Source organism: Trachurus japonicus, chromosome 13, assembly GCF_045865225.1.
Source record: "Trachurus japonicus isolate A0001 chromosome 13, Traja_1.0".
NCBI lineage: Eukaryota > Metazoa > Chordata > Actinopteri > Carangiformes > Carangidae > Trachurus > Trachurus japonicus.
The window spans coordinates 25,991,216-26,015,284 of NC_140919.1; the positions used below are offsets into that span (position 1 = coordinate 25,991,216).

The 24,069-nt window shown below is 43.5% G+C and overlaps 3 protein-coding genes across 3 annotated transcripts; 1 reads left to right on the plus strand and 2 right to left on the minus strand.

The window, feature by feature from the left end:
- The first annotated feature begins 74 nt into the window (after positions 1–74).
- On the plus strand, positions 75–4,774 carry vtna (vitronectin a). The gene is made up of 8 exons (XM_085795563.1): positions 75–161; positions 885–1,004; positions 1,114–1,572; positions 1,646–1,785; positions 1,868–2,024; positions 2,113–2,265; positions 2,360–2,884; positions 3,741–4,774. The coding sequence occupies exons 1-8, from the start codon at positions 104–106 to the stop codon at positions 3,860–3,862; spliced, it is 1,734 nt and encodes a 577-aa protein (XP_085651689.1). The 5' UTR covers positions 75–103; the 3' UTR covers positions 3,863–4,774.
- Positions 4,562–13,950, minus strand: scarf1 (scavenger receptor class F, member 1). Its single transcript, XM_085795562.1, has 11 exons — positions 13,644–13,950; positions 13,353–13,414; positions 13,150–13,251; positions 11,175–11,715; positions 10,865–11,083; positions 9,969–10,097; positions 8,842–8,948; positions 8,460–8,571; positions 7,471–7,595; positions 6,865–7,002; positions 4,562–6,195 (listed from the first exon to the last, which is right to left on the minus strand). The coding sequence occupies exons 1-11, from the start codon at positions 13,742–13,744 to the stop codon at positions 5,081–5,083; spliced, it is 2,751 nt and encodes a 916-aa protein (XP_085651688.1). The 5' UTR covers positions 13,745–13,950; the 3' UTR covers positions 4,562–5,080.
- A 414-nt stretch (positions 13,951–14,364) lies between these two features.
- Positions 14,365–23,476, minus strand: rilp (Rab interacting lysosomal protein). The gene is made up of 8 exons (XM_085795566.1): positions 22,887–23,476; positions 21,134–21,257; positions 19,179–19,300; positions 18,018–18,203; positions 17,616–17,785; positions 16,959–17,084; positions 16,757–16,855; positions 14,365–15,812 (listed from the first exon to the last, which is right to left on the minus strand). Exons 1-8 carry the CDS (start codon positions 23,238–23,240, stop codon positions 15,686–15,688), a joined length of 1,308 nt encoding a protein of 435 aa, XP_085651692.1. The 5' UTR covers positions 23,241–23,476; the 3' UTR covers positions 14,365–15,685.
- Positions 23,477–24,069: the final 593 nt, after the last annotated feature.

Here is a 24,069-nt window from a genome sequence, read left to right on the forward strand (position 1 = left end):
AAGTAAACAAGTGAGTGGGGTGACTGACTCATGTTTCCAATGATTGAGAGCACACAGTCCATCATTACATTTTCATTCTGTCCCGTCACAGAGCAGAGGCAACATGAGGCTGCGGGCTGTCCTGCTGCTCGCTCTGCTCGCTGGGGCTTTTGCCGCAGAGGGTAAGTAAAACATTTAAAAATACATTTTAAACTACACAGTATGTGGCTGACTGTTTATCTATCTAGTATTATAATGCTAGACTTGATAAGGTGTGTCTATGTCTATGTCTCTGTGTACTGTGTCCTGATTTGACGCAGGGAAACAGTGTGTGTTCTGGAGCTTTTTTTCTATCAACTACAGATGCATTACTGTTAGTTAAAGTACTTCATTAACAACGTATATATTTTAATCCTGTTATTCATTTGTTCAACCTTAAGATGTCAGTGTGAGCCAAACTCTCTGTGGTACTAACTTTGTTTCCTTTATTACACAAATGCATACACATTCATTTTGAGTAAATCCAATAGTCAATTCTAACCAGTTAATTCTTTAGCATATAAAATGTCTGAAAATAGTGAAAAATGCCCAACACACAAGACCAGAACATAAAATCATCAAATGTCTGGTTTAATCTAAACAGTCAATTAAGAAAATGTGATTATTATTAATTTGTTATCTGTTGATTGATTAGCTTTTTGCTTTAGAACCCATTATAGATAATTAACACAAACAGGATAAGATAATCAGGAATTAAATAGTCTACACAAAGAAAGAGTGTTTAGCTTAGTAACTGATACTGTCAGCTCTAATTAGTTAAATCCAACGTTAATTTTACTCTCCAAATGAGGAAGATCATTTGGTCAGATAGAGAAAATCCACTCTCTTAACTCTGTCATCTTAAGAGTCCTGTATGGATCGCTGTCAGAATGGCTTTGACTCTCAGAGGAGCTGCCAGTGTGACTCCATGTGCAAGTATTACAAGAGCTGCTGCTCTGACTTTGAGGTGACCTGTGGCATGATCAGTAAGAAACCCCCTGCGCTCACCTATTGAAAATTACACTCATCATCAGTCAAAATGGTGCATCGAGGGATGGTGAGGTCACTATACTATCACATTTCTCCCCCTCCCAGCTCGTGGAGACACGTTTGAGTTCGCAGAGGATGAGGATTATGATGAGGTGTTTGAAGGTGCCACTCAGTCCCCCCGCCGTTCAGCACAGTCTCTCACCCCTGTGGATCGGCAGCAGAGGGCCACACCGGAGCCCGTCCCAGACTTCGGTCAGAGACCACCGCAACGTCCAGACTCCACTCTGGAGATGGCCAAACCCCCACGGCTGTCTGACACCATATTTCAGAGAGTCCCTTTCAGACAGGAGCCACCCACGGCTCCCCCTACACAGAGCGACCCCACCACGGCTGGACCGCCTGAGATGGATACAGCGGCTGAGACGACCACTGCTGCTGCCACAACAGCAGCCACCACTGAAGCTCCCACCACTGAAGCTCCCGACCCTGACGCTGAGGTCTGCAGTGGGAGGCCGTTCGACTCTTTCATGCAGCTGAAGAATGGCTCTATATATGCCTTCAGAGGTGAGTGACTGGCAACGCAGCCCCTCTAACCTTTCAGTTTTGGAGAACATGGTCATGAGTTTGTTATTTCCAGGGGACTACTTCTTTGAACTGGGCCAGAAGTCGGTACTTCCTGGGTATCCAAAGCTCATTAAGGACGTGTGGGGGATCAGTGGGCCAATTGATGCTGCGTTCACCCGTGTCAACTGTCAGGGGAAGACCTACATGTTCAAGGTGGGAAACGCAGAAAACAATTTTGTATTAGTATTATCTGTCAACTGGGTTTTGATGGGAAAAAATCTAACCTTTTTAACAGGGGAACAGGTACTGGAGGTTTGATAACGGCGAAATGGACGAGGACTATCCTCGTGACATCAGCGTGGGCTTTGACAAGATCCCTGATCATGTGGACGCAGCGTTTGCTCTTCCTTCCCCTGGTCACCATGGAAAAGAGAGAGTCTATTTTTTCAAAGGTGTGGCCAGACCCAATAAATTCAGTTACTATAAAATAATACACATTGTATTGAATGATTCTTAATGTTGCATCTTGTGTTTCTCCAGGGGATCAGTACTACATGTATGAGTTTTTGCACCAGCCGTCTCATGAGGAGTGTATCACCATGTCCGAGACGTCTCCACCCACAATGTTCAGGCACTACACAGACGTTTACTACAACAACTACGAAAGGTTTTTCAGAGACCTCCTCCCTGACTGTGAGTTGTGTTGTCATCAGTTGAGTCTTTATTGTTAGATGTGGGAGCAGGTTTCATGTGTATAGCTTAATGTTTTTTATCCCACCTTGTTCAGTGCCTCAGCATCATGACAAACACCACTTCATTAACAAAGACTGGAAGGGCCTCAGATCTCCGCTGGATGCTGCCATGGCAGGCAGAATCTACGTCACTCCCCCGAGGTCGCCTCCACGTCGCACTGACTACGGGCCCGATCAGCCGTGGGGTCAACCGTGGTACCAGCAGTATGGACAGCAGTGGGGTCGGAGGAGGCAAAGCCGCTCACCCTTCTGGGGCTCCATGGCCGAGCAAGGCATGAACATGGGTCAGGGCTTTGCAGAGAGGGGGATGGAGATGGGTCTGAAGCTGGCAGAGAGGAGGATGGAGATGGAGGAGAGGCTTGGACGAGACTGGGACAGGGGGTGGGATCAAGACTGGGACCAGGACAGAAGGAGAGATCGCTACAACGGCAACAACAGAGGCAACAATAGGGGCAACAACAGGGGCAACAACAGAGGCAACTACGACTCCAGAGGTGACAGGCCGCTCTTGGAGAGGCGGACCGGTCTGCCCATTCAGACCGTCTACTTCTTTAAAGGAGGTAACATCTTTTATTTGATGAATCATAGAATAGGAACAGGACGTGATAAGCTGGCAACAACATATCCCATGAGCAATTGCAGCTGGCCTATCAAAGCCTCATGGGACCTGTAATCAAATCAAACCCAATTACACTTTATTAGCCATTGGAAAATATTCATTTAGTCAGAGGTGCAGAGATAATCTATGAAATGGAGCAGTGCTGTAAATAAAACAAATACATGTACACACTATAGAGGTTGAATGGCCTCACAGCGATCCCTGCTACGTCTGCCAGGCGGTCGGACCGGTAGAACGGACCCGTTTAACCACAAGAATGCGTTTCAGTTTTCTCAGACGGGCTAATGAAAGAAAACCTTTGAATTGAGCTCTTGATGTAGACAGCAGCTGGCAGAGGTGGAAGGAGCTCAGTAATCTTATCAAACTTTCCCCTGCTCTGTCTCGCCACACATGGTTTATTATAACCAGTTGCACATGCTGCGTATTAGTCCACATGACAAAGAAACAGATGCTTTCAATAACCACGACTTCTTCTCACATTCTCTTTTTGAGTATTTCTACTTGTCACTGCTACTTAAGATACTGTTACTTGCACAGTTTGTTAGTTGCATCACCATATGTTGAAAGAGAAAAGGAAAAGAAGAATATATACACAAACAATATCAATATCAATATGGTCTAGCAAAATAAAGGAAAAGCTATTTCAATGAGACAAGATTTTCACAATGAAGACATGATCAGCAGTACAAAATATATACCTATTACTTTATCCCAAAAGGATTAATAAACAACAAAACAATACATCACATCAACAACAAAATTAATATTCTAACACTGTTTTTTTATGTGTCCTCTAGATAAATACTACAGAGTGGACCTCAGCACCAAGAGAGTAGACCCTGCCGTACCCCCGTACCCCAGGTCCATCGCCAGGTACTGGCTCGGCTGTTCAGACCCCACCGGAGCCGAGAAGAAATAGCCTTGAATATTTTAGGTATTCTAATATCAAGTGATATGACTAAATTTGTGTATAACATGATTCACTTTCACTCTAACAGGCCATGTTGGCTTTGAAAAGTGTGTCAGAAATGTTCAGTGTAACACATAACTAGCTGCTCATCGATGACAGCAAACATCGGAGATCAGTGAAAGTCAACACGCGGCTCACAGCGGTCAAAGTTCAGCCGGTTAGTCTTCTGAACTCTGCAGTATCTAATCTGTTCCTAACATCAGTTGGCCTACTTCATTAAACACAACAGTAGGCCATGTTTTGGTTTTTAAAAATGTTTATTTACAGCAGTTATAAGGTTTTATGTTTTATGGATTCACAGCATGTCATTTCTGTTTCCACTGTCATAATAATTAAGAAGTTTATTACATTGTATCCATTCAAAAGCAGGAATAAAATCACATATCTACAGAAACCAGAATGTTAATTCTCATTATTAAATGTGCACGTATGTACAGTGATGTGGAAATATAAAACATTTAACACTATGATGAGATGAACTATGAATCGCAGGAGGCACTGTGTACTGGCTCAGAGTGAGTCATAGTTTCACTGTGTACCACTGTCTGTTCTTCTTACATGTCTTTTCATCCACGACTAATGAAACACTATCACAGCAGCAAATCTTATTCTTGTGCTCAAAACAAACCTGTGCTCAGTGGAATTAACAACATTCATCATACTGTGACCAGATGTGTTCTTCACAACTGTAACGATTGTTCTTGTCCTCCTGAAACAACCCAGAGGCTCACACAGTAACGCACAACACATACAGAGCTTGACTTTGCATCCAGAAGTTTCTCTACTCACTTACTCTGTTTGTTCCTTCTGAGTCAAGAGGAAGACAATGTTATTACAGTACTTGTATTGAACATACACTTATGACAAAAAGACAATCATCATTTCATCAGACAAATTTGTCATATACCATAAACGATATTCTGTAATTTTCCTTTCATTTATACGGCTTAGAGAGGCTTCAGGCTAAAGCACCATGTCGTTTTGTGATGCATGCATGAATATCAATAATGTAAGCTGCACTTTTACATAGCTGTTATTCAAGCAGTAATTCAAGAGTCTGTTAACTCAAATGTCACTATTTTTGTGTCTGTAACAGTGATGAGCTCGTAGAAATAAATATGGGTCTGTACTGAGATCAGACCTGCTGACGACACGGTGACTCGGAGGTTACGAGTGCATAATCATGACATTTTCGTAGCAGGGTTCATCTCTCACGCCGACCATCGCTCCTTCATTGGCAATGACTTCCGTGAGACTCACGGCGTCTCCCGCTGGTCCCACAGTCAGGTAGTTGCACTCAGTTTGTCCTTGACTGGATTCAGGCCCCGAGTCGCCCTGAGCCCTTCGATCTGACCCCGAGTCAGCCGAAGCCACCTCTGGCACGCTCTGCAGGATAGACGACAGCGGCCGTTGCGGGGTGCCGCCGCCCTCTGACGGCGGAGTGTCATTGGACCCCGCTGCGTCAGAGGCGGCGTGGGAAGCGTGTTTCCTCCTGATGGGCTTGCAGACGCCGACCTCCCCTCCGGCCGGCCCCCCCTGCTCCCACACGGTCGCCCGAGCGCCGAGCTTCCTCCTGGGGGGTTTGGAGATTCCTTCACCTCCTTTGGGTTTAGACTTGGCCGGATCCTGCTCTCGCCTCTGCAGGCTGCCGAGCCGTCGCAGCATGGCCTGAACGGGGCCTTCGGAGCTGGTCTCTGATACCGGTCGACCCGCCTTGCCCACCGTCACGTACACCGTGGTCACTTTATTCAAGCCCCCCGCCTGAGATTCAGACCCAGATGTTGGCAGCTGGGTAACTTTATGAGCAGCTGTGTTGGACATAGTCCGTCTTCTTCCTGCTGCTGCTGCCCCAGGGACTTGCAGCGTGGCTCGGGATGAGGTTCTGTCTGTCCCCTGGCCCCCCGCCTCGCAGCTTGACTCCTGGTTGTCCGTCTCCTGCGCATCCACTCCCTCGTCCCTCTCCTCGCCCTCAGCAGCGTCCTCATCTCTTGCTGCACCTCCCTGGCTTTGGAGGGAAGAGAGCATCAAGCCCCCCCAGCTGGATTTGGGTTTGTTGCGAGGGAGAGCACCGGGGTCTTGGGCAGAGCCGCGCCGCTCCTTGGGGCTGAAGCGAGTTCCCTCTGCGAAAGACACGGACGGCCGCTTGGACTTGGCGATGCTGGAGGTGCGAGGGATGTTGAAGGGTGAGGTGATGTCCTCGCTGCTGAAGCCCGATGGGTCCAAGAACATGTTACACTTTGAGCTCATCTCCTGGAACTCACCGCCCGCCACAGCTGGGATGTCTGTCAAATAGACGCCAGGGGGCAAAAGCCATAAATATTAAAGTTAAAGGGATGGTTCAATATTTTGGCAAATTGGCCTATTGCCATAATCCCTATAGTTTTAGGAAGAGGTTCGTTACCTTTAATTGTTGGTGCAAGCTGTTTTTAGAACCGCGGAGCCGAGCCGCGAGCTGCTCAGAGCTACGCCACGGAGGCTAATGGGATTTCTTGAGGGAAATGGGATTGTAAACTCATCTGAAAAACTGCCCCAACCGAAAGGGGCATCAGCGGTTTTGCATTGAAAACAACTCTGTCAACGTAACGTTCCGCCATTATCTCATAGCGTGGTGAATGTGCAGGTCACAACTTGTTCACAAGAGCGTTTTGGAGTTGTTGGATTGTTTATTTGATGAGTTTGATGAGGGAAACCAAGAAATCCCATTAGCCTCCGTAGCGTAGCTCTGAGCAGCTCGCGGCTCTGCTCCGCCATTCTAAAAATAGCTTGCTCCGACAACTAAAGGTAACAAATCTACTGCTAAAACTATAGGGATTATGGTAATGGGCCAATTTGCCAAAATGTTGAACTATCCCTTTAAAGCAAGAAGCAAAAGGCCAGCTTTGCAGCAGCGGTTCTGCTTACAGCCAGAAGAGGGCGATGCAAAGTTTGGCAACAAGTATCTCTGCTCCTACCTTCTCTTGGAGGGACACAATAGAGAGCCTCTCCCTCCTCCTCGTCACTGTCGAAGGACGAGCCCTCAGTCACCCAGCCAGAAGACGGAGGCTCGATGAAGCTGTGGTTGAAGGTCAGCTCCGGGTCATGGTGAGATACTGTGTGGTTGGAATAAAAAAAACAGATGAATTAGTATAAAAGATAGAGTGGATCAAATCCAAAAAAGAGATTTCTACAACTATCTCTGACATTCAATTTCCCTGCAGCTTAGACAGAAAAGTCTGTCCTTGTAATGAGATAAAGAAATTTGTGTTTTCTGCTGTATGAATAATGAAACAATTCCTCCTTTAGATATTTTAATAATCAAAAGCAGCCAGGTGGGGATGATTTTGGAATTAACAAGGGGACATTTCATAATAAAAGATCTAATAGATTAGAGTTAAGGGCAAGGCTGTATTAAATTATGTTATTATTACAGTATCAGTTCATGATCCGTGCACTCATTCCTTGACAGAAAGTGAAGGAAAATCGCAGTGTTCACCTAACTGCATGGACACACTTCTTGTGATGAAAGCTATTTCAAAGTGATTGACAACATAGTTTGTCGTGTGTGGTGCTGCCCTCACCGGTGACACGAGGTAGACCAGAGGACCAGTTGGAGATGCAGGGGAGAGCAGCGCTGATGTTTGCCAGGACGCTGTAGACGTGATATTTCATCCGAACGGCCAAACCTCCTTCAGCCACAGCCGCCCTAGGAGAAAGGAGGTTTACATTTATATGGTAAAAGTTTCACACCGCCGTACAGAGCCACAGTAGAGTTTGTGTTGATTGCTAAGTTGAACCAAATTAATTACTGCAAAACGATTAGAAACTGGTTTTGTTTTGTGCACCAGGACTGGCTGGATGTTCTGTGGTCTGAATTCACTGTTTGAGATTTCAGTATGAGCAAATGTGTGACACTTACATACAATAATACAAAAATACAAATATGTAACACTTTAACTGATAGAGAGCCTTACAGATGAATAACATCGATATAGGGTGTGTCCCCCATACTGCTTCGGAGCGATACTCAGAGCAAAATGTATTTCACACAGTTCAACATGGTCTAATGATTATAATGATCAGGGATTCTCCCTTTTTTCGTCTTATAGGACAGGACAGGGTGAGAGACGGGGATGATTAAGGGCCATGAGTGAGTCGGATTCAAACCAGGGACAACACTGTGATTAGGACATTGCCTGCTGTGCTCTACAGAGTGAGCCACTGGTGAGCCCAGGTAGGATTCATTCTTAAAAATAGCATCATACAGAAGCCATTCACAATAACATGATAAAGTGCTTTATAATGGTATTAATCCTCTCAGCTACTGAATGTGTGTCATCTAATCGTAAACCACAGCTCTGTATAATTGATCCTGTGTGTGTGTCTAACGACTGGGTTGTCGTTATTGACCAAACATGTCCCAGTGAGCTCCGATAACAGTTGTGGTGTCATTGGGGGGGTTGGGCATACATCACATCACATCACATCACATTACATGACACTAGTAGGGATTTGGCTGCTGGTAAAATAAGCAGTGTGTTGTGGTTGTGTGGGTAAGTGAGGTACAGACCGGTCTTTGCCATCAGCAGGCGCTCCTCCACAACACAAACAGCAGCAGAGCACAGCTAAGAGAAGCAGGAGTAGAGGGACCAGCACACCAGCTAGAAGAGCACTCCTGCCACCTGATAGAAACACACAGAGACATGATGGATGGATGGATGGATGGATGGATGGATGGATGGACGGATGGATGGATGGATGGATGGATGGATGGATGGATGGATGGATGGATGGACAGATGGATGGACAGATGGATGGACGGATGGATGGACGGATGGATGGATGGATGGATGGATGGATGGATGGACGGACGGACGGACGGACGGATGGATGGATGGACGGATGGACGGACGGACGGACGGATGGATGGATGGATGGACGGATGGACGTACTGTTGGGGCAGACTCCGGTGACTGGATGGCAGCTGACCTCATCGCCACAGTCACAGACAGAGGAACAGTTGGGGCCGAACTGCAGGGCGGGGCAGCTGCTGTTACAGCTGGAAGAGAAAATAAAGAATCACGTAATTAAACCACCACAGCAAAAGAAAAAAAAGTCTCGGTGTATGAACTATGAGTCATCAACTCTTTTTAGAGCTCAGTGAAAATACAGCAGACTGTAATGACTTATAAACACTGCGGTGTCATGGAGAGGAAATTAAAGGGACCAGAAGGAGGCTCTGCCTGTTTTATCCTGCTAACCTTAAATTTCAACAACAATGATGCTGTGTTTTATTTACTTAAATGATTAGTACTCTTGGTTTGTCCAGGGTTTAAGAAACCAAACCAAACATTACATCACATTTAACATGTCCTGTTTGCAAACTCTCTGTCCCCTGAGTTTGACCTTCTTGAACCAATCCATCATTGCAACTGCATTACAATGAGACAGTTAGGCAACCTAAAATAAAGTAGCCATGTAAATTAAATGGTAGTGAATAATGGGTTTGTAACAACAACAACAACAACAACAACAACAACAACAACAACAACAACAACAACAACAACAACAACAACAACAACAACAACAACAACAACAACAACAACAACAACAACAACAACAACACCAACACCAACACAACAACAACCACCTTATACTTAGTGATATAAACTCAAATAATTAGCTTAATTAATAAGCTATTTGCTTTTAGATGCTTGGCTTCTCTATCTATTGACTTGAGCAAAAAAAAAAAATTGTTGTATTTCTTTCCCAATGAAAATGATTCTACTGAGGAATTTACAGGTCAAAGGTCCAAAAAGTTTGTGAAGTAGCTCCACATGAGGTTAGCTGGTTTCAATGTATGTTTTTCTTCATCAAGTTTTACAGATTGTTTTGTTTTCAAAAATGACACCTTTCTATGGTATAATCTTATTTCATGAGGATACATATTTTGTCTCTGTGAGTTGTTCAGTCTAGATTAATCTGTTTGCTGTTAAAGCCTGATTCTGTGTAACTGTATTTCACTGGATCTCTCTGTCTGCGTGTGTGTGTGTGTGGTAACTGTACCACCCAAACTCACCTCTCTCCCTGAAAGCCTGGCTCACAGACACATATTCCTGTCACATGATGGCAGTTACCATGGAAACAAGGGCTACAGAGGAAGCTGCAAGCATCTCCGAACGTCCTGTCTGTGCAGACCTCCTCACACCTGGGTGACAGGGAGCAGTTGAGCAAAGACAGAAATAATGAGGACGTATTTTACTACTGTTAAGTAATTTTTAGTAGACAGTAAACTTTTAAATTCAAGAAATTTCTTACATCTACATCATATCCTCTCACTTCTGATTAAATTGCAGTAAAATGCACTGCAGCAGCCAGTACGTAGAAAAATAACAAAATAATCAATAGTCCATCCATGTGTTAAAATGAATGGGACTCAACAGATAACTGAGAGGTGAATATCATTGCTGGTATTAAGAATCAAACTTGTAATTGGGCTCATTAAGGACTCACTTCATATTCAGACAAATCACTGGAGATTTGCGAGAAATGAAGGGCAGTTGTATTATTTTAATATATTTTATGTAATAAAGCAATTATTAGATTGGTAGTTCCCCCTTGCCTTTGGCGTACTGTGTAAAAGCTATAATTACTGAGTTGAGAATCTCTGATCTAAACTTGTGATCACGTTTAAAAATGTTTCCTTATTTTCTTACCAACTAGAATAATGAGCAGTTACTAACTGTAGTAAATAACACCTTCTCCAATTCCCATATTATTCTTACCAAACTGTATCTACATATTTTAGGGAAATTATGTTGATAGTTTCTGGGACATTATCTGGAAAATACAAAGCTAGAAAATTGGTCTGAAATGATGAAATGAAAAATCTGCCATGTATCCTGTAGGTCCGTGTAACCTCTGTACAGTGTGGTCAAACATCCTCCTACATGTGCATCCAACATGTATACACACCTGGGTCCAGTCCATCCAGGGCCACACCTCCCACATCTCCCAGTTTTTGGGTCACAGGGTTCCTTGCCCCTGCAATGTGGACACGTCTCCTGGCAACCGTCACCATAATAACCAGCCGGACACGGGCGGTCGCACTGCGTACCGGTCCAGCCGGGTTCACAGGCAGCACAGGCGCCATCGGTGGCAGAGCAAACCTGGTTGTCTTTGCAGTAACCACAACTACAGACAGGAGAAAAAAATATGTAAAACATGGAAACACACAGATGTAAAACTATTTTTTTTACCCTGCCCCGACTCCACACACACTTACCTCATTGTGCACCCACTGCCGTACCTCCCAGGTTCACAGGGTTGGTTACAGAACGCACCCTGGTACCCCGGCTGGCACAGGCACTGCCCGTTGGTTTGGTTACAGGTGCTGTGTTGTTGGTCACAGTTACATCGGCGGTCGCAGCCGGACCCCCACCAACCCTCCGTGCACTCACACACACCAGTCAGCTGATTACACGTTGACATGTAGCAGCTGCAACGGGCGTTACATTTGGGGGCCCAGTGCCCTGTTCGACACTGGCACCGGCCCGTTAGCTGGTCACAGTCGGGGCCCAGAGAGCCCCCACTGCCGCACTGGCACGGTTTGGAACAGGTTGGCGTCCACCAGCCGACGTTGCAGGTGCAGTTCCCGTGGACGGGGTGGCACTGGCCGTGGTGCCCGCACTTGCAGGTGTACTGGCACAGCGGACCCCAGCGGTTCTGGTTGCAGGTGCACTCGCCAGTGACGGCGTCACACTGGCCGTGTGGGTGGCACCGACACACTTTACGACAGTCTGAGCCCCAGAAGTCAGGAGGACAGCCTGAAACCAATCACACACAGAATCAGATAGATAGATAGATAGATAGATAGATAGATAGATAGATAGATAGATAGATAGATAGATAGATAGATAGATAGATAGATAGATAGATAGATAGATAGATAGATAGATAGATAGATAGATAGACTTTATTGTCCAACGTAGTGGAAATTTGTCCTCTCCAAGACAGTCATAATTTTAAAATTTAAAAATGAGGTGTGTTGTTGTGCTTGGACATATAAGAATCAGAAATGTTTTTATTGCCAAGAGCAGTAAAGGTCACTTTACAGCACAAGTAACTTGACGTTGTGACAGGTGCAGACAAAAACATTACAAAAACAGTAAAAATTAGCGAAAAATAAATATAAAGATTGTAGTGCAAAAAATATGCTTATACTATATACAATTTTGGATTGGCTTGGATAGAATAAAGATAGATATAGAATACTTGAATCAAACACAGAGCATACACACAGAATCAAACTAACTACATTTACACAAGTTCTGTACTTCAGGTCGATTTTCAAGGTACTTTTACTTGAGTATTGCTTAAGATTAATAACACTTGTTGTTGGCTCCTTACAAAAACCACTGAGGTTGCATATTATTTTCATTTCAGATAGTTGAATTGTTAATGAAGAATTTCAAATCCAAAGTTAACAATTGGGTTGTCTTTCAAAGCTGTGTGACAAAAGATGTATAATGAAGCTATTTAAAAAACAGAACTGATAACTCGCAGCAGAGTTGTTTTTTCTTCTTTCCTCTCCCATTAATCACATCACAAACACTCAAATTTATCTTGAAAGAGCACGACCCCTTGACTGGAAACCACTGGACTTAAATTCCTGATGGTACACATAGCGTTAAAAACCATTTCCTCCTTTGAGTAAAGTAAGTTGATAATACGAACAATTAATTCATTTACGCAGGACACAAGTATTTATATTGTAGTTTTGGTTATTTTGTGTCAATTTAAGGTCTGAATACTTCTTTGCTCCACTGGCTTCATAGGGGAAATGACCCATATAGTAATTTCGCAGCAGTGACTCATGTCATTGTGGTTTGCATATTTATAGAAAAGTAATCAGTGAGTGTCTCTGAGTGCTCTTGGCTTCCTCCCACAGACCAAAGACATGCAGGTTAAGTATTGGCAACTCTAACTTGCCCGTAGGTGTGAATGGTTGTGTGTTTGTATATGTTAGCCCTGTGACTGACCGGGTGTAGCCCCTAAGTGAGCTGAGATAAGCTCCAGCTTCCCATGCGACTGGTACAGACGAATGAATAATCAGTGAGTCACATAATGCAGCATGTAACTAACAGGCTCAGGGTAAAAATGTAACATTGGCTTCAACTTACTAGATCCTTAATTGCCTCATTTACATAACACAACACAACTGGTGGATTTAGGGCAGCCTGTTGTCTATTGTTACTCACGTGTTGTGCAGTGAGCTCCATAGTAGCCAGGTTGACAGCGACACACTCCAGGATACACACAGATCTCATCCTTCGGGCAGGCCTGCTCGCCCTCACACACAGCTACACACACACAGGGCAAACAAGTGGATGTGACAGTGAAAGCGAAGCCAGAATAGGGGCAGTGAATGCAACAGTTGTACCCCTAAAATAGTTGAACTTACGTATGGTGCACTCTTTTCCCTCCTGACGCCATCCTATGCAACAGACAAGCGTGTACGGGTCTCTGGATATACAGAAAACAATTCAATCAGTTTGACAAATATGAATCTTAACAACTGTGGTGTCTAATTAAGAAAAACATCTACTGTACAAACACTTACAATGGCCAGGGAAAACAATGAAAAGGACAGTAAGGCGGAGAAGATGAGCTTCTATTCAAAGGAGTCACAGGAATAGTATTAATATCCTGTCTGTTTTCAACAGGTGTGAGTAAAGGTGAGGTTGAAGTGTACCTGAGGCTGCGGCACACGTTCTTCCCGGCAAGATCCAGTGTGTGTGAGGAGGACAACAAGCAGCACAGCAGAGCACTCAGAGCTCTGAAGAGAAACTTCATCTCCACACCGGTCCAAGACCAAAACCTGGGGTCAAATATCTTTCTGTCTTTACGTCCAGTCCAATCCCGATTTCTTTCCCCCTCAACCTGTTCTCCTTCCAGTCAGAAAGCAGCACAATGAGAGGCAGTATCTCTCCTTCTACTCTCCACCCTTCCCTACTGCCCCCCACCCCCTCTCCCCCTCTCTCTCTCCTGTGAGTCGTCTTGTGGCTCCAGCGCAGCCAGAGAGGTCGAAGCCCCCGGCTTTCCTCTTCGCATTTCCTGGGGAAGTCAGAGCCACTTCCTTCTATTCAGCCAGACGCAGGGCTTTTTAAAGATGGTCGAACACTAACACAAAAAACTCGCCGCACACACTGACAAGGGCGCACACATACACACACCCCTGATGTTCACCATTTTCCCAGAATCTATTGTTGAGTCTTCCAGAAAGTTGTCGCTCCACCTTATAAGTCATAAACGTTGGTACAAGAAGATCACGTTATCGCTCAAGAACTCCTGTAAGAAAAAAGAAATTCACCAACAATATGTGGTGGACAATATCATTTCTGAATCTACTAGCATTGTCCTACTTTTTTCCCAACTCATTGCGAAAAAATGCACTGAGACTAGTTTTCTGTGTCTGTGTTCAATGGATTTTATTGACTTTTGGTATTTCAGTATCACAGAAAATCCACATTTTGAATTGTTTTAACACATTTTCACAAAAGTTCACTCACATGGCATCTGATGTCTTCAATGTCTTTTTGTCAGCATAAAATTTTCCAATAAAAACATTCTTAGAAAAATAGATAGCGAAGACAGGAATTCAGGAAAACATGGTTTGATTTGAGGTTCATTAATGATTGTCTAACAATGAATACAACACTGTTCTGTCAGAGCAGTGCTGCGGTCAGACTTTTAGAGGGAACATGGTCAGATACTTTATATTCACTTGTCAGCTAACACTGAACAGAGAAAACAAATGCCCACACACACCGCTTCTCGTTTCCACAAGGAAGCAAACAGCTTCCTTTAAAAGTAAAGTAACCAATCTGCGGAGGCTACTACAGCAGCCGCAACACGTGTCAGTATATACACACTTATGGCACCAACATCAGATACACACCTGCCAAATGCTTTGGCACTGTGCAACAGCTGATGACTTAAAAAATGAAGAGAATATATTTTTAACTAGTTAAGGCTCATTAAAATGCTGGAAGAGTCTGATACTGTGACTGCAACTTTTCTTTATCCTTGAGCATGAAAGTGCTTAAAATCACAAAATACACAAGAAGAGACATGGCTATGTCCAAACTGAGGTAAAAAATCATCATTTTGGTGGTAAAATGTTAATTGGAACCAATGCCCTCTTGTGGAGCAGAGGTGAACTTTATATACCATACTCCATGTTATTTGACTGTATACCGGTAGTTTGATTTCAAAATATGTACCTTTGTTAAGTCTTTGGTCTATGTTAAAAAATATTTTTGATTGTTTATATAAATATCTATGCATAATAATCCTCATTTTCATAACATACAGACAATAAAACCTTCACTACACTGAAGAAAAATATAACATTTGTATTCATACAAAAGGAAGCATCTCTGTTGAGGTGAGTTAAGAGGTGTCTCTTAATACTGTGGTACACTGTGCTGTTTACACTGGAGTTAGACAGTGTTCCTCTTATATATAAGTTCTATGGAAAATGGGGGGATTTAACATGGGGAAATGAAAGTAATTGTGGTCGAAATAAAATAGTTCAGAAATATTCACACATTCTCTCTCCTCACTTCCATGTGGTGCTTTCTTTTAAAATTCAAATGACCTCCTAACCTTGTAACTGAGAACCAGATTTTCTGCCACAAGGTCAGGGAGAAGTTGTGACAGGAAAAAAAAAAGATGTTTGCTTCAGAACAAACAATGAAGACAAACTCTGAGGATTATAGGTCAGTACCGGTCTCAAGAAGCCGGCCGCTGCTGTGCCTCATCCGTGGCCTCTGAGTCTCCGATGATCTCCCAGCTGGAGGCGGAGCTGCTCATGTGGGTGGGGCTCCGGCCGCTGCCTGACCGCGTCAGGAAGCCAAAGCTGTTAGAGTAGAAAAAACAGGCATGAGGTCAGATCTGCACTCTGGGATTACAGCTAAATATAGAGCAGGATTGCAGACGATCCCAGGATGGGGACAGCGTCAGCAGACAGAGATGAAGCCAATGCTTTGATTCACAGATGATGACACAGACAGCAGCATTTAGTGTTTCATCATCCTGTGGTATAACTCATCTCTCATCTCTACTTGTGTCCCTGAAATTTGGGGCTAAAAAAATATTCTGTAGCATAAGTGACAGTGCTGTAATTAATTCCTCTACCTGAATGCCAGGTATATTAGATTGTAAAGCCAAGAGGCTCATGATGCATCTTCCCCTTTGCAACGACACACATTCCTCATTTAATCAAATTCTCCGTCAACAGACTTCCCTTCTTTACAAAAGATACTGGGTAGACTGGAGTAGGTCTTCCAGTAACTCCAGCTCCTCATCTTTCTTTCCTGAAAGTGGTTAACGTCCTCATTCTGAAGATAAGCACATTTCTAGGAAGACTATCTCTTCGTTTAATAAGGGTAAACACATGAACATGAGCGTCCTCTTTAATTCTATTTAGTTGATGTTGAGACGTGAATGCATTTATTTACTTTTCTACACAATTAGCTCTGAAGGAAAACACACTGTAACGTGTGTGTAAAATTCTGTGCATAGCATTTGTGTGTTCTGTTGCTTGTTGACTCATACATTGGAGATAACCTTATGTCAAATGACACACACACTGACGTTCCCAATGGCCAGTACAACTATGAAGGGCTTTGTTCTCTCTGGGTTTTTCACATGAGTGGATCATCAGTGGTTGCAGTATGAGCCAGAATTTCAAATTCCTTGTGACCAATCAGCTGTGGCAGTATTTAAATTGTATATAAAATGTACAGCGCAAACAGCGTCATCAGTGGCCTGTTGTGTAGTGAGGCTACAGGTTGTGCTCACAGGTTTCGAATGCGTGACTCAGCTGCTTTGTCAGTGCCATCTACTTGTGCGCCGTCTACTTCTGTCTGGTCAAACAGAGAACTCCTGTCCTCCTCGTCACTGGAGAAAAAACAACAACAACACAACAGCAGAAACTGTGAATAAACGGTCCCGTTACTTCTGGATGGGATGAACATGTGTTTTGTGTGTGTGAAAGACAGACCTGCTGCTGCAGTCGTTCACAGAAATTCCAAGCATCTTGGCCTTAATGAGCTTTCTCCTTTTCTTGATGGCTGAGCGGACAGCTTCTAAGAGGAAGCCTGGACAGCGCTCCTCGTTCAGGATCTCCCTGCAGACATCGACAGTTTCATCACAAGACTTGGAGCTTAAAAACCTGTGAGAACTTTATTTATCAATGAAAAGAAACTGCCCACAGACAACAATTGGTGTGTCTGCATCTGAGCTGTTTTCACTAAAATGTATCACGTATCCCTCCGCCCAGGGTTAGCGCCCGCCGATCAGCAGTTGGTTAGCTCCAAATAAAAACTGCGTTTTTCCTGCACTTTGAAGGGCTGGAAAAAATAATATTATAGCGAACAATGGAACTGTGTATTTTTTTTCCAGGTAAAACCTCTTTTAGGCCACGAAAATAGGCCGTTTCTTTGGGTCCATTCACAACAATGTATGTTGTAAATCTCTGGGCAGGGCTATGGGCTGGCGTTGCTAACGGGAGGAGTGTAGAGAGTCTTCTACTGCAATTAAAGTACTTAGGGGCTATTTGTAGATCATACAACCCCACTTTAGAAAAATGCTACTATCCCTTTAAGAACCTGTTCAGCCAAACTGGTAGCAAAACAACACACACACACTGCCAACCCACCTCTGATAGTAGTTGAGCTCCTCCTGCACCAGGAACAGGTTGGTTTTGAGCTCATTCCTCTCGAAGATGATGTCACGCACCTCCTTCTTGGTGAAGCACGGCTGATCGGGATCCTTCTGGTCACCTGTCGACTTCTTTATCGACTCAATGGGTTTTTGACTTGGACTGGACTGATGGGAGAACAGAGGGTCGTCAGACTCATCCAAATCACAAGACATATACACGTAAGTATGACACATAATGGTCAACTTTTGAGCTGACCGCATCCTATAGAGGCAGTTAATACAAAAAGTTCTTTATTTACTGTTTTACAGTGCAGTTACATACTGTGCATGTGACAATCAGACTACACTATGAGGTGTTTCACTGCACATAAAAATGAGAGAAACTTAACAAGCGTACAGGGCTGTTGCTGTTGGTGCTGTCCAGCTGTGCCTGCAGGTTTTCTATCTCTTTGCTCTTCTCCTTCAGATCGGCCTCCATGTCGGCCTTCCTCTCCACAGTGCTCTTGAGTTGAGCCTGCAGCACATTCTGCTTGTGTCGCAGCTCCGCGTTCATCTTCATGAAGCGGTCCAGCTGCTCCTGGAGCTGAACGAATACACACACATACTATATATATATGAAGTCCAAACATTAACCTACTAAACAAGTACAAAGTAAAACAAACAAGCAAGAACCAGTAGTAACAGCCACAGAACAGTGGGGTGAAAATGTGTCAGTGCATCAGATTTGGACCAAAAGTTAAGTGGGAGGAAGAGGAACAGGAATGTGGCCACGAAATATCAGGACAAGTGCAGCATTCATTTTTAAGGATGAAACTATTCTAGGCATCCATTAGAGTAAAGAGAGAAACCATGAGTTGTTTTCTGAGCAAATACAAACACAGTTATGGCTGCTATTAAAATCATGCGTTATGTGTGCCTTGACATACATACAGACACGTGCAAACCCACATACAAGAATAGTTTGGTAGCTGTGTGACTCTGGCCAGACTTATCTGAAGTGCAGCTTAATCCTCACTTTGCAACTATGTGGATAATCGCTGCACTCGTTCCCTGATAGCTGACACTCTTCCCGTCTTCCAGTGAGTTCACTAGTGTGGTTTATATATGATGTAACCTCTCCTTTGATGACACTTGTCATGCATGACTGTGTGAATTTAAATGGACACTCAGAGGGATTACACGTCGTGCATGTATTACAAAACCTATAATAAAGTAATACAAAACACACTATTGTTTCTGCGGGAGGGGTCAACATGCCTTAGAGGAGGGAGACCTTTGTACCCACAGTAATTAGCCTCATAATAGTGTTTGTGTGTCCACGTGCTATAGGTGTCATGCACACCAGCAGAGATGACAGCTCTCTATATCTCTGCTTCTCTCTCCAGTCTGTAAATGAAGTGTCCACCAGCTGCAGTGTCTCATCAGTTCAGTGACAAATGTTTCTCTGAGGAAGATGAGTTGCAACTTGTCTATCAATGTTAGGTCTTTAATGAGTCTTTACAGTGTCTGTGTGCACGGACTAAAGGATCGTCATAGATGTGTGTCTCTGTCTCCTTACCGCCTCCACCTCTTTGGAGATGGTGGTTATCTCCTGGACTTTAGCCCTCAGTTCATCCCTCTGCTTGTCGACCACCTGCTTCAGCTTCAGCATTACCTCTCGCTCCTGACGCTGGACACGATCTGCCACACACACACACACACACACACACACACACACACACACACACACACACACACACACACACACACAGAAACCATTTTATTTTTGCAATGATTATCACACTGGTTATTGTTATAAATATAGAATGTAGATCCTCAATTCAGGTATCGAGTAGCTTCTGTTATATTGTTATATCATAGTGAATTTATGGCTTACAGAGTCACTTCACTGATCTGTGGTGCTGTATAACCTATCATGTGATAAACCAACTATGGGAAAACACAGAGAGTTGAGCGATGGCTTGATGAGGGATTTTAGAAAAGAAAGGAGGATGTTATCGCTCCCATCTTTCTACCATTTCTACGCTGAAAAACGTGCACATTATTTTGCTTCTGAGTGGATTTAACTACAATTGTAGTTAATTTATGAACCTGGACATGAACCTCAAATTAAATCAAGACCTCAGGTTCATTAAAGGTTAAAACTACAAAATAGATTTCTAACAGTTTTTGCAAGGAACATTTGCTGTTGTTTCACTTGAAGTTTTTGTATGCAGATTTTGAGATAGTAGAGTAAACAAAAGACAGAATTGTGTTTGCAGAGCTAACATCCATGAAAGCATCTGGAAAATTCAACAACTTCTTCAACCAGTTCAGGTGACTATTTTTACACTTGTGAAACATATTCTACTGTAGTGATTTACATTTTTACGCAAACATACCAGAGATGACTTCCATTCAGCTTCATTGTACTGAAGTTGAAGTAGAGGTCTCTGACGTAGATATCTTAAAACCTGGGCAAATAAAACTAAAGCTATCGCACAACTAGATACTATTCATGGCGACATGTTTTGTTATGGTCTGGATAAACTGAGCCTACTGGGAAAAATTGGGTGTGTCTTCTAAATTATTTTCTGTAGTTACTTAAGACTAAATTCCTCAACATAAACTGAAGTAATCAACTTGTCTGAACTTTGCCTCATGCGAGTGAAGCACGGTCACATTCATCACATATAAACGATCACATTCATCTGCCAAATGACCTCTTGTCAAACAAATCATAAAGTATTAAGAGAGAATGTTTTTGCCTGTCAGGACAAGAAAACAAGAGTCAAGCAAAGCGACTCCAGCTTCTGGCTCACATTACAAAATGCTGAAATTTATTAGACCTCTGTGTTGGGCGTGTTCCTGATATTTGCAGGATAAGCACAGGCCTCCTGTGAGTCTAAAACCTGTGTCACTGCGCAAAATAACTGTACTACAAACACTGTGTGGACCGGTATGACTGCTTTCAGCGCCAGTGCGTCAGTGACTGTTAACCCGCTGCTTTGAATTTGTACTGTAATTGGTTGAAATGATTTTTCACGGCAGACGCTTTTACATAAATTTGCATTCCTGGACTGAAGAAAGAAAACTACATAACCAAATGGCCCTGAGGGTAATTTGTGTACTTAGAGAACATCCTGGGACTGGGCAGGTCAGTCGGATCAGATCTGGTTCTGTTTGGAAAAATTACATTGTGTTTCCCTGCTCTTTCCAGTGTATAATTCCACTACAATACTCATAAATCATTAACATCTTACTACAATTGAGAGGCATCCTGAAGAAGACTGCAAATCATTTCCAGTTTTTATTCAGTCCACTTAGCTCTCACAGATGGAAAACAATCCTCACGCTTTAAGAAAAGTTTGTGTCGTAAAATCTGCACCTTTGGAGCGGAGTTTAAAAGACATGTGAGGATTATAAACAAGATGTAGTAGAGTGTTTTGGAACTCCTTTGTGTAGTAATTTTGTAGATACAAATTTGCAAATACAAATTTTCACTCTTTACTCATTTTTACTGCAGTGATATACCTTCCTGAGCATGGCTGCCCTTCAGTTGGCTATGCAGCTCCTCCCTGTCCTCCTGCAGCTGTTGCACCTGGCTCTGCAGCTCCTCACACCTCCTCCTCCACTGCTGCTCCTTCTGCTGCAGCTCCTGCTCGGGAGGATTGAAGTGAGTGTAAAACCAAATCATCAGAGATAGGACAGGACAATACACTTTCAGTAAAACTGAATTTAAGTGTGTTGTAAAAATCTCATAAGCATCTTGTAATTTGGCCTCAGAAAAATAGGGTTGTGTTCAAGTGGATGAGTCACTGAGTCATTACAGACACTTTGCTGAAATGGTTCCAAGACTCAACAGCAAACTCTGATTTCTGTGAACCACACCTCTTCTTTCTCAGCCATGATTATAACAGCTGTCTTTTCTGCAATGGCAAAACTGTAATAGGCTAAACATGTCCACTGATAAGTAGTACCAAAAGAGATTTTGTAAAGTCAGAAAACTAGGCAACAATGCAGGTTAAATAGCTCTGAACAAACAACTTGAAAAAATAGTCTTAATATTGTGGTCAAAGTAACTCAAAAACAAACAACTGTCTTTACAAAACAATTTTAAAAAATTGGTTGTCCTACAGGGATTACGGTAAATTCTTCTCTGTGTTAATACTGAAAGCAGCTCCTAATGGTGGTAGTATTTCCATGGAATAAAAATGTCATGAATTACTGTTGACCCCATCAACCTGAAATAAAGAGTGCTTTTGTATCTCTGTTTTTGCATCTTCTTGCAGTCAGTCTGTGTCTTATAGAGTCATTTTCTATCTCTGCATTGGTTTTGTATCTTTTTGCAGACTCCATGTCTCCTGACTTATTTTTGTGTCTCTTTTTTGTTATTGTTGAATTCCAACAAAAAGAAAAAGAAACAAGAAACACGAACAGTCACTTCAGACTGAGGATCAGACCCAGGGAACCACTGCCCAATTTGAGCCTCTGTAATCCAGTTATCCCCTCCATGTGTTTAGTTGTTGTTCAGTTATTTGTGCATTTGTGAAAACTGATGCATGAAGAGGTGAAGGAGGCCTACCACCATGTAAACAGTGGACACATCTCCTGGTTACTCTTCTTCCATTAATGTCCTTATCTTTGCACCAAATGAATGTATTTCTGCTTATGTTGTGTGATTTCTCTGGGGCAGCTCTCTGCTAATTAACTAGCCAGTTAGCTTCCTATACCAAAACATTAGCTCATATTTGTTGAGCTGTGCCTAAAAACTATAAATCTATTTTAGAAGATGGTATCACACACATTTTTATTTATTTATTTTACATATGGGTAACCTTGAATAACATTGAGGTAAATCTTAAAGACACAATTAAGTGGATAATTTTATAATGGCAGATTTATCAACAACAACAAACCACAACAGCCCAACGGCCACGCTGTGGTTACCTTGACGACGCAGATAAGCACGGATTATTTTTGGGGGGCTGATTAACAATTAATACCAGAAAAACAGGTTTCAGATAATCAATATTAAACACACAAACACAAAAAAACAGTGCACGAATTCCTACTTCTTCTCTTGTTTCAAATGCCTTCAATATATTCCGTTTTAGTAACGTTAGGTTCGTCCATGGCCTGTCAATCAACTCGTGTTAGACAAGGCCCTGTTGTTACACCGTTGTAATGACAGTATCACACACAGAGACAGTGCGCAAAAGGAAGTGGGCACCGTTGGTAAATTGTAGTTAAGTTTACAAAAGGTCGGAGAGGATTAACAGCTCACCCGTATTTCATTTTTATCGGTGCCCTCCTCGCCGTCTCGCCCGCAGCTCCGTTGTTTCTTCTGCTGCTGCAGCTGTAAGGTCTCGAAGGTTTTCAGCAGCTCCTCTTCCTTCAGCTTGTGAACATGGCTCCTCGACGCGAAGCTCTCCAGCAGCTCCAACACTTTCACTATCCTCGGCACCAAACCCACCACGCTCTCTTTCCCGTAGCCGTCGATCAGCTTCTCCACCTCGGCGCCGATCAGTTTGGCTATTTCGTACACATCGTCCACGGTGAGCGCGGAGCACGACTTGCCGAAGCAGCTCTCCGTGTTTGTGGTGTTGCTGCTGTCGGGCTGTGCGTCAGGTCCCTCCATGTCTGAGCCCGAGGACGGAGCTCCACTTCACATGCTCTTTATCGCCTGCTATCGAAACCGAGACTGGCTCGTCAGTCAGTCAGCGCGACATGTCAAGTCAAACGAGACGACCGTGAACGAGAAATAGCACTTTGACAAAAACTTGGTGTGTGTGTGTGTGTGTAGCTTCACCGCGCCACGCGCTGCTGAGCTAACGACGTACAAGTCTGAACTTGACCTGCTTTTCTTCCGACAACAACACGTCACGCATCTCACCGGCGTGTTCACATTGATAACACAGCAGCCTACATGCAAAATAAAAGGACATCGAGTACTCTGCTGCTGCGGTGCATTGTTTTTTTTTGTTTTTTTGCAAAGCTGGACAGTCCAGTCCAGCACTCCTCCTGCAGACAGCCAAGGCGCTGCAGGACCCTCCTCCCTCTCTGACCAATGTAATGTGAGCACACACACACACGCAGAAACTCGTCTGCCAAGCCGAGCATAAAGATGCACCAGAGCGTGAACACTGAATTTCCTCTATGGCGTTGCTGACCTATAGTTGTCCAATAAATATCGACCGCAAACCGAAAACAAAAGCAGTTGTTAGACAGGAAACTACAACGCAACGTGACTTTATGTTAACCAGGTTTATAGGAAGTATAGAGTCCTATAATAGAAGGAGGCTCCGTTTGCAAGTCTCTGGTATCTAAAGAGAAGCCAAACTATGCAGTGTCACTGGAGGCTGTATTGACCTCTGGCCTGACTGAATACTGAAGCACACCAAAAAAAAAAGTTCCCCTGTACTTCCTCACACACCATGAGCGCTTATACTACATGTGCACGCTGGGGG

Coding starts and splice junctions, on each gene's coding strand:
- vtna (XM_085795563.1), top strand. CDS start 104: ATGAGGCTGCGGGCTGTCCTGCTGCTCGCTCTGCTCGCTGGGGCTTTT. Junction 1,005..1,113: donor GGTGACCTGTGGCATGATCA/GTAAGAAACCCC, acceptor TCCCCCTCCCAG/CTCGTGGAGACACGTTTGAG. Junction 2,266..2,359: donor CAGAGACCTCCTCCCTGACT/GTGAGTTGTGTT, acceptor CACCTTGTTCAG/TGCCTCAGCATCATGACAAA.
- scarf1 (XM_085795562.1), bottom strand. CDS start 13,744: ATGAAGTTTCTCTTCAGAGCTCTGAGTGCTCTGCTGTGCTGCTTGTTG. Junction 10,098..10,864: donor CCTGGATGGACTGGACCCAG/GTGTGTATACAT, acceptor CCTGTCACCCAG/GTGTGAGGAGGTCTGCACAG. Junction 7,003..7,470: donor TGGTCTACCTCGTGTCACCG/GTGAGGGCAGCA, acceptor CCAACCACACAG/TATCTCACCATGACCCGGAG.
- rilp (XM_085795566.1), bottom strand. CDS start 23,240: ATGGAGGGACCTGACGCACAGCCCGACAGCAGCAACACCACAAACACG. Junction 19,301..21,133: donor GGGCAGCCATGCTCAGGAAG/GTATATCACTGC, acceptor TGTGTGTGGCAG/ATCGTGTCCAGCGTCAGGAG. Junction 16,856..16,958: donor GTGAACGACTGCAGCAGCAG/GTCTGTCTTTCA, acceptor TTTTTTCTCCAG/TGACGAGGAGGACAGGAGTT.